At 49.2% G+C, this 9,180-nt stretch overlaps 1 protein-coding gene across 1 annotated transcript; it reads left to right on the top strand.

Moving 5' to 3' along the window:
• The first annotated feature begins 239 nt into the window (after positions 1 to 239).
• On the top strand, positions 240 to 3,468 carry LOC124689378 (DEAD-box ATP-dependent RNA helicase 35A-like). The gene is made up of 3 exons (XM_047222922.1): positions 240 to 301; positions 969 to 1,997; positions 2,575 to 3,468. Exons 1-3 carry the CDS (start codon positions 240 to 242, stop codon positions 3,437 to 3,439), a joined length of 1,956 nt encoding a protein of 651 aa, XP_047078878.1. The 3' UTR covers positions 3,440 to 3,468.
• The last annotated feature ends 5,712 nt before the right edge of the window (positions 3,469 to 9,180 follow it).

Here is a 9,180-nt window from a genome sequence, read left to right as displayed (position 1 = left end):
ACTTTACAAAAAACATCCTACAAAGAACTTGAAAAAAGCAATCGAGGACTAGGGTATCTCTGCCACCGACCGCCGGCGTCCTCCAGGCGTTGCCGCCAAGGAACAAGAGCAAACAGCTCGTGGGCTCTCTTCCGGCGAGAATCTTCTGCCAGTAGCCGTCACCAAGCCATCGGGGACGAAACCACTTGGTAGCAGGGCGCCGTCGAGCTTCCGCAACAGAAGAGAAGGAGGCCTCCACGATGGAGGTTGAGGACGGGCCGCCCTTTCAGCCTAAGATCATAGCGTCGATCAGCGACACCATGTGTTCCGCACAGAGGATCAACGATCCATAGCACCCTGCAGACAGATGCTGAGGCAGATCCTCCGGAGCAACCACGAAATCATCGAAATCCTCCTCGCCACCATGGTAGGACAGGAACGACAGCTTCAAGTGGCCACTCGAGCAGGAGCTGCAACAACATGCTTGAGCCACGGGCACCGCTAGTCCCCCGCCGCCCCGACCTTCCCTCTAAATCCCGCCATCTTCTCCAACTCCGACGAGGTTCCCGCACCACCACCCCGAACCCTAAGACGCCGGCCACAACACCCCCACCCTAAACACTAAGGTTATCTTCCTCACCTCCGTCAGCGATGCTGCGCCCAGCCGTCCCCGTCTCCGGTGAGGTCCATTCCTCGCCTAGCCGGCGACGCCGCGGCTAGCCACGTCATCCCCGTCGGCGGCAAGCTCCTCCGGTCATCGTTGCGCATCATCTCCTTCCTCTCCGGCGGGGCGACACGAGAAGGGTGGGCCGGCCCGTTGCGTCGGATGGGTATGCGTCGACCCGCTAACCGACGCAACGGGGGTCAAATAGGAGAGGGAAATGCAAGTTCGGTCTGGTCTTGTGCCGTGCTTAATTTCTTCAAGGCCGAGCCCAACGGGCCAGCGACCGCCTGAGTTCCTGTCGGTACTGAATTCGTCTTCTTCACAGCCTCGGACTGATCAGATCCTCTCTTTCTCTCCCGCTGCGTGCCTGCGTCCCCGACGAATCCCACACCTTCCGAACCCTAACCGCAGCCATGGCCCCCGCCGCTGCCGCTGTCTCCGTCGCCGACGACGAGGACGGCTACGAGGACTACATCCCCGTCTCCAAGCGCAGGGCCACGGATGCCCTTCGTTTCCGCCTCTCCAAGCCCGCGGCGCCCTCCTCCACCGCGTCCCTCCCGCCGCCTCCACCCGCATCGACCGACAACAGGGCCAGCCTCCTCGCCACGCACGCGCAGCTCAAGCACTCCGCCCCGGAGCTGACCGCCACGGAGCGCCTCATCCAGCAGGAGAAGGAGCTGCTGGAGGACCTCTCCTCCACCGCCAAGCCTCTCCTGCCCGTGGGGCAGGCCGCCAGGGGCATCACCTACACCGCACCGCTCCGCACGGGCTGGAAGCCGCCGCTCCGTCTCCGCCGCATGCCGCGCGGCAGGGCCGACGAGCTCCGCCGCCGGTGGCACATCCTCGTCGACGGCGACGACGTGCCGCCGCCCGCCCGCGACTTCCGCGACGACCTCAGGCTCCCGGACCCCGTCCTGCGCGTGCTCCGCGACAAGGGCATCGTGCGGCCCACGCCCATCCAGGTGCAGGGCCTCCCCGTCGCGCTCTCCGGCCGCGACATGATCGGCATCGCCTTCACAGGGTCCGGGAAGACGCTCGTCTTCGTGCTGCCGCTCGTCATGCTCGCGCTGCAGGAGGAGACGCTCATGCCGGTTGTGCCCGGGGAGGGCCCGTTCGGGATGGTCATCTGCCCGTCCAGGGAGCTCGCCAAGCAGACGTACGATGTCGTCGAGACGTTCCTCGCTCCGCTCAGGCAGGCTGGCTTCCCGGAGATTCGGCCGCTGCTTTGCATTGGGGGTGTAGACGTGAGGACGCAGCTCGATGTGCTCAACAAGGGCGTGCATATCGTGGTTGCCACGCCTGGACGCCTCAAGGATCTTCTCGCAAAAAAGAAGATGAACCTCGACAATTGCAGGTATATATGCTGTACTTATATTTGTCTGTCTGTGCGATTAATCAATCTGGTGTTTTCATTATAGAGGGTTCTCATAAGTCATAACAAACACTGCAAAGGTCCCAGATCAATCTCAATTTAAACACGCTTAACTTAGTTGCAGTGAGCACTGAACTGGTGATCGATGGCCGGGCAGCACGCTTATTGGGAGGGATTTGGGAGTAGGATGAGACCAAAGGCTGGGTAGAGAAGACTTCAGATGAGATAGCTAGAGAAAAAAAAATTATTCCTAAAAATAGATATATATATATATAGGCCCGATCAATCTAAATATGAACTTGCCTATCCATAGATGTATAGATATGTTCAACGAATGTTCAAAATTGAACAGCTCTGAACCAAATGTAGATTATGAAGTTTCACTTTCCAAGTACTACAGAATATTTCCCCATTACTTAGGAGATAAAATCTTGTTTTTATGAAAATGCTTTTGTATATATTATGCTGTCGTATATTGGACATTCAAACTAGCAGACTGTCCTTGAAATTTAGTGCAGACAGTTTTCAAGTTTCTTAATAGGTTTCTTGATTTGCACAGGTATTTAACATTAGATGAAGCTGACAGGCTTGTTGATCTTGGATTTGAGGATGACATTCGGGAGGTTATTGACCATTTGAAGTCCCAAAGGCAGACTCTTCTTTTCTCTGCCACAATGCCCGAGAAGATTCAGAACTTTGCAAAGAGTGCCCTTGTGAAGCCGGTTACTGTCAATGTTGGAAGAGCTGGAGCAGCAAATCTCGATGTCATCCAAGAAGTTGAGTACGTCAAGGAAGAAGCCAGAATTATATACCTCCTCGAATGCCTCCAGAAGACTCCACCTCCTGTTCTTATATTTTGTGAAAACAAAACTGATGTCGACTACATCCATGAGTATCTTCTTCTGAAGGGTGTGGAAGCTGTTGCGATCCATGGAGGAAAAGATCAGGAGGAAAGGCAGAATGCTATCGAGTTCTTCAAGAGTGGAAAGAAGGATGTCTTGGTAGGTACTGATGTCGCCTCAAAGGGTCTCGATTTCCCTGATATTCAGCATGTGATCAACTACGACATGCCTGCCGAGATTGAGAACTATGTCCACAGGATCGGTCGAACGGGTCGATGTGGAAAAACTGGAGTAGCGACAACATTCATCAACAGGAACCAGACAGAGAGCACGCTTCTTGACCTCAAGCACTTGCTCAAGGAAGCGAAGCAGAGAATACCACCAGTGCTTGCTGAGCTCGTCGACCCGCTGGCGGATGCTGAAGCTATTGCCCAGGAGAGTGGCGTTAAGGGATGTCAAACCTGTGGTGGCCTTGGGCATCGTATCGCCGATTGTCCAAAGCGGGAGCGGCAGAACTCCATGGCCATGGCTGCCTCCAGAAGAGATCAGTATGGTGGTGGAGGTTACCGAGGAGAAATGTGATGACCTTGTGTTTGTTTCTCTGTTTATGTATATATAGAAAAAAGGTTAGTGATTACATTGTGTCAAATGAAGAATTATTCAAAAGAGAATTTGCTTCCACGTATCTAAAACAAAATGTCCTAGGGTTGTGGGATAAATGCCGCCTGTCTGTACATAGTGCAAGAAACAACGCATGGTGATACTGATAATTGGCATATTTACGCTGTCGGCAAGGTCTATATTATAGAACTATGGCATCCATAGACCATAGGGGTTGCGGCCGTCATCCTGAGATGACTGTAATTTGTCAAAAATTGTCTCCCGAACCCCCTAAGCGCCGGGAAAGTGCATCCGAAGCAGCTTTGCATGTGGAACCGGTTCCCAGGCAAGGGTGACATGAATGACTAGGGCGATGACTTCGAGGGTGACCCCCTCTTCAGAGAGTAGGCAGTCGTTCCTGGAGACTACCAAATCCAATATTTTTGAGCCAGCGACCAAAAACCCTCCGCCGGCGACATTAAGCGCCCCAGTGACAATATAGTCACTCCAGGGACTAAATCTAGTCTAAATTAGGCCCCTACTATCCAATGTAGGTCCAAGATGCATGTATTTTGCCCCTAGTATTGTAAATTATGAATGAATTCAGCTTGATCGGGTGAAATCGAGTGCAATCGCGAGTTTCGATTTCCCGCGACGTTTGATTTCCGCGTTTTCGGTTCACGTTTTCGGTTTCTGTTCTGCACCGTAACTAAATCCGCTCGCAATTTGGTTTTCGGGAGTCTGAAGTCACTTTTTTCGGTTCGGAAACATAGGGGCTCTGCTAGAGATGCTCTTAGGAGTGTGAGGTCGTGAGATGAGGAAAGAGAAGGGTGAGATGACGTCAAGCCTCCGCCGCCACCCCGACTCGCCGGTGGCGACGCCGCTCGAAGTCGATGACTTGCTCGACCAGTGACAAGGTATTAACTTGTCAATGCCTACGGATTGTAGACTTGGGTTTAGTTGGATGTAGAGGGCAAGTAGATCTCGAAGGTTTCAGCCGAAAAGTACTCGACGAATATGAAAACTAGGGTTTGTAAACAATGATTCGATGATCTCCGCGTCCCTCGACTCCCCCTTATATAGGAGGCGGAGCCGAGCGATTCGTGCTGTACAAGTTACAAAGTCCGGGAAGGTTTCTAACTCATCCCGTAAGATTTACAGATAAGACTTTCTATTACAACTCTAGCTTTCCTTAATATTATCTTGGGCTTCCGAGTCTTCTTATTCTTCGGGTAATGGGCCTTCAATAAACCCCGGGTACTATCTTCGGCAGGCCCATTTGGGATGCCTATGTCAGTAGCCCCCGAGATTTTGCTTGAATCGTAGAGTCAGGGAAAATCTCCACTGTTTATTTTTACTCGACAACTTACACTTTTCTATATTTCTTCATATAAATTTCTATATTGTACAAGGATAATGGTAATTGGGGCTAGTTCATCTGACGGATCAGGTACTAGTTAACTGCTCTAGTGGCAATCCGCAAAAACCTACTTCAAAATCACGTCCCTGGACATGATCTCGGGATACCGGTGTAAACTTCGACAGTGCCGCTTAAGGTCTTACCATTCTGTCGAGTCCCAGTCATATTTATCGGGTACCTAACGCGTCCGTTAGGATTTTTCTTCGTATCTGTTGATACGGATAAAAGTAGCAAACCGACGTCAGAGCCACGCCGCACAGAACGGATCTGGGGTCTTACCTTCGCAAATATTGCGGCATTCAGAGATTTTTTCGCGACTTTGGCGACGGAGATGGGAGGGGAGGCCACGATGCCGCCGGATCGCTGGCGAGATCCTTCTGTGGTCAATGCATCTCATTCAGTGCTCCATGGCATCCCCTTTCCATTAGGTGTGGCCGGCGGCCAGCGAGCTCCTTCCGTGATCAATCCTCCTCCTTTCTATTTCTCTCCAGATCCATCTCGCTAAAGCGAGGAGAAATTGTTCTTTGTCCAGCTCGCACTCCACCTAGCTGCTGGAGAAAGCCGTCGGTGCTGACGGACGCGCTAGTAGTGGATATCAGTTTGGTGGGTAGACAAAATTTTGGCACCAAGAGATTTACCCTTGGTACGCAAAAAGCAAAAAAAAAAAAAAAAAAAACTCATTTCTCCTGATGGGCTTGCCCTTTTTTTACAGAGGAAACACTAGCTTGTCATAACCTTAACGCACGGATAGATTGTTTGTCGTTGGAAATTATGGGCTTCTAGCTAATACAGGCGGTTTATATGCCCTGCTTTCAAGTGTCCTGATGCATACACATCTGAAATTGTTGCCTTCTTGTGCTGAAAGCCAAAACAAAATACAAGAGACACTGAGATGTTTTTTACAGTCTGATAGCGCATTTTCCTTTTATTTTCAAGCTAGGCATCACACTTCTTAGTTAGTTTTATTTCTTACAAATATGCTCTACTATAGTCTGTTACTTTGAAATCATCTATTTGTGATATCAAAACCAACAGGTACAAAGCATATTAGTGGTCATACAAGAATCCGTGGGTGTGGAAACTGGACTTGTGTATGAAGAATGCCCAACAGAAGCTACCATCAAAACTAGGGATGCAGTTATTGTTGTTGTTGGCCAGGTTTCCTATACGGAATGGTTGGAAGATAGGACTGACCTTAGGTTCCCTAAGCTGAGAAGTGATACAGTTTTATCATAATCTCATAATTCATTTTCTTATACATAGTGATGTTATATATGTTGTACTTGTACAATTCAGTGATGGGTTATGTAAAAGAAAACTAATGTCTTGCTGCAGAGTATGTGGTATTTTTTAGTTGCTCCTTCAATTACCTATCAATTATTTTTAAAAAGCCTAAATTTTGTCTTATTCATTTTATCTGGTGTATTTACTTGACTGGTAAGTTTTGGTTCATTGTTCGCCAGGGAAAGCTTTGAACAAAGTCCATTCCAAGCATGACAAATGGACCGTAGTCCCATATAGCACAATTCAGTGAAAAGGAGTAGCTCCAAAAAGATTTCAGCCTTTGGTAGATCATGTATTACTCATACAGAAGCCATACTGCAAACTGGCCCAGACTACTTTCGGGGTGGGAGGAGAGGACACGATGCTCCCGATCGCTTAGGTGGCCAGCCGCCGGCGAGGTCCTTCCACGATCCATCCATCACGCAGACTCCACGGGGTGCCATGTTCCATTTTCATTCTGTCTGTCTGGCTAGTAGTGTATTTCATCTACTACACTGACCTTCGACGGCATTCTGTTCATCAACAGACTTTACTATCTGGCATGCACGTATAGAAGTAGAAATACTATAGTAGGTTTCTTTAACGCATCTACATGTCAACCTGATTGATGAACGATCTAATCAATTATGGAAAACTCCATCTCTCCTTTTGTGGTTTCAAGTCACGCAATAGCTGACGCGCAGCATGCGACCGCGGAGACTAGTACTGAATTGTCTGAGCTTTGGATTTCTCAATGGAGGTGGGAAAAGTTGGACGGAAGGAGGCAAATCTGCGTTCGGTCGCTGAAGGCCTCTCAAAGTGCGCCATATATTGCCAGTATGGCACTCCATTAATCGCACGGGATTGATTTATTGATGAAGGGATGGTTCGACCCCCCCCCCCCCTCCCCCAAATTAAGTGTGTTGCTATTTTTATCTTGTATTAGCACGGGCCCGCTTATTATCTCAGATGTTGTACATACCATTCAACTGACACCAGAAATTATGGAATCAGGCGTGATCTTTGGAAGCAATTATAAGGAAGCAAACCAACGAAATTAACTATTACCTGGTGCATGCTCTCATGCTATCGATCGGACTTGCAGGTAGTCTACATGGTACAGCAGAATACTAGTTCGCTAAGGATCGGCATCCGATTTCTAACAGATTATTTGCTTCCTTGGATGCGTATATATATTTCGCTAGTTAGGTTTTGCTAGTATTGCTCATGCTGCTAGCTTCCTTCTTGCTTCCTACGTGTTTCCTTGCAGCATGAGCTCTGGACTACACAACCATTATGTTCTTCCAGCGGGTCGCTGCGGCTGAAAGGATTTTATGACTAGTAATTTTGCCCCTACGCGTCGACGAGGCCAATGTGCGGACCATTGGAGGATGCCACGGTGGGAGAGGGTGCTCCGAGACAGACCTTAATTAGGTGTGGCCGGCCGCCGGCAAGATCCATACATGATTCATCCATTGTGCCATATTCCATTCGCAAGTCTGTGCCGTTTCTCTTTTTCTCCCGATCTGTCTTGCCAAAGCACTCCACGGTGTGCTATCTTGCACGGGAGCGGAGGGGAGTTAAATCTTGCATCATCTGGTCCCTCCCTGCGCCCCCCATCCTTCCACTGCTTCTGCTCCCACATGTCGTCGTCCTCCACGCCACCGCCGCCGAAACCACGGGCCGAGCCGGTGGAGCTGCCCCTGGAGTAGCTCCTGGTCTTCCACTCCTTGATGGCCTTGTTGATGAACGGGATGAGCCACTCCATTAGTTTTGCTGGCTGAAAGAAATGGTAGTTAGTTTTGGAATAACCGAGCTTTACCAGCTTAGGGCAGAGAGGGACACGTTGTCTTATAGGGCACAGCTTCGCAACCCGTGCTTCGGGCAATGGCTTCTTATTGACTTGCGGTTTTCCTCAGCGTGTGGTGGTGTTGCAATTGAGCTTTCGTTGCTTGTGAGTTCTGCCTGAAAGGCCAGCGACGTTAACGGTATTGTCTCATTTCCTTCATTCCATGATTGTGTCAATGGCTTTTTTGCAAAATGTCTCATTTCCTTCATTGCATGATTGTGTCAATGGCTTTTTTGCGAAATGATTGTGTCAATGGCTGAAGAGCCATTAGATAACTGCAGTCTGGCTGATTGTTTTGGATGACTGGTTTGATTTTTCTAGAGTTTGGTCGTTGCTCATGACATTTTGTTTCTGAATATTCCGTTTCTCCATATTTTGCAAATTGTTTCATCACTTTTCTTTCTTGGAAAAACTAACCAACTTTAATTACCATGTCCTAGCAGAATAGGGTGGACGAAACTACCACAATGAAAAGGATGTAGCGGTAGTAGTTTCAATTTTTAGTTAGTCATCATATGACAAATTTTGAGTCCTCCTTTCACTTTTCATGCGTGGCAGACGAGATAGCATTGAAAAGTCAGCTCAATATACATTAGCCTTTCTAGAGCTACATACAGGTACATTTGAGGGATTTAAGGTAGGCATGTCCTCCAGATTGGCGCTAACCAACAATAAATCCATGTACATGGACAAGTCTGTCCTGTATCTTCCAGTAACACAAGGCCACATCTCAGTATCTCACAAGTACAACGATGATTTATTCAACTGTTTTACCCAACGGCTGCTGAGCATACACTCCTTTGCAACGGCTGCTCGGCATATACTCGCCTGCCCACCCTATGGCACTACAGGGCCAGCTGGCAACTACAAAAGCCCAAGGTGTTAGGAATGAGTTGGTGCCGGCAAAAATTGGGAACATGGCTCAGGACTGAGTCGGTGCTGGCAACAATGATCCCGCGGATTACATACGAGACACTGACATCCTCCATGGCACCGGCTTCATCGACTCCAGCCTCCAGAAGTCAAACAAGGAGAGCACTTCTTTGTCCGGCTTGCACTCCCCGCCTGCTGGAGAAAGTCGCCGGTGGTGACGGACGCTAGTAGTGTCTTCCATCGACTCCAACCTCCAGCGACACTAGTATTGTGTTCATCAACGCCCTTTGATACACGCTGGAACCAGAAAAGTCGACT

This window comes from Lolium rigidum, chromosome 2, assembly GCF_022539505.1.
Source record: "Lolium rigidum isolate FL_2022 chromosome 2, APGP_CSIRO_Lrig_0.1, whole genome shotgun sequence".
Lineage (NCBI taxonomy): Eukaryota > Viridiplantae > Streptophyta > Magnoliopsida > Poales > Poaceae > Lolium > Lolium rigidum.
Note: the sequence above shows the minus strand (reverse complement) of the source record. Positions and strands in the feature narration are given on the sequence as shown.

Bases quoted from the DNA above. Each gene is read 5' to 3' on its own strand.
- LOC124689378 (XM_047222922.1), top strand. From the start codon at position 240: ATGGAGGTTGAGGACGGGCCGCCCTTTCAGCCTAAGATCATAGCGTCG. The intron at 302-968 runs GTGTTCCGCACA...TCTTCTTCACAG, and splicing joins GCGTCGATCAGCGACACCAT to CCTCGGACTGATCAGATCCT. The intron at 1,998-2,574 runs GTATATATGCTG...TGATTTGCACAG, and splicing joins ATGAACCTCGACAATTGCAG to GTATTTAACATTAGATGAAG.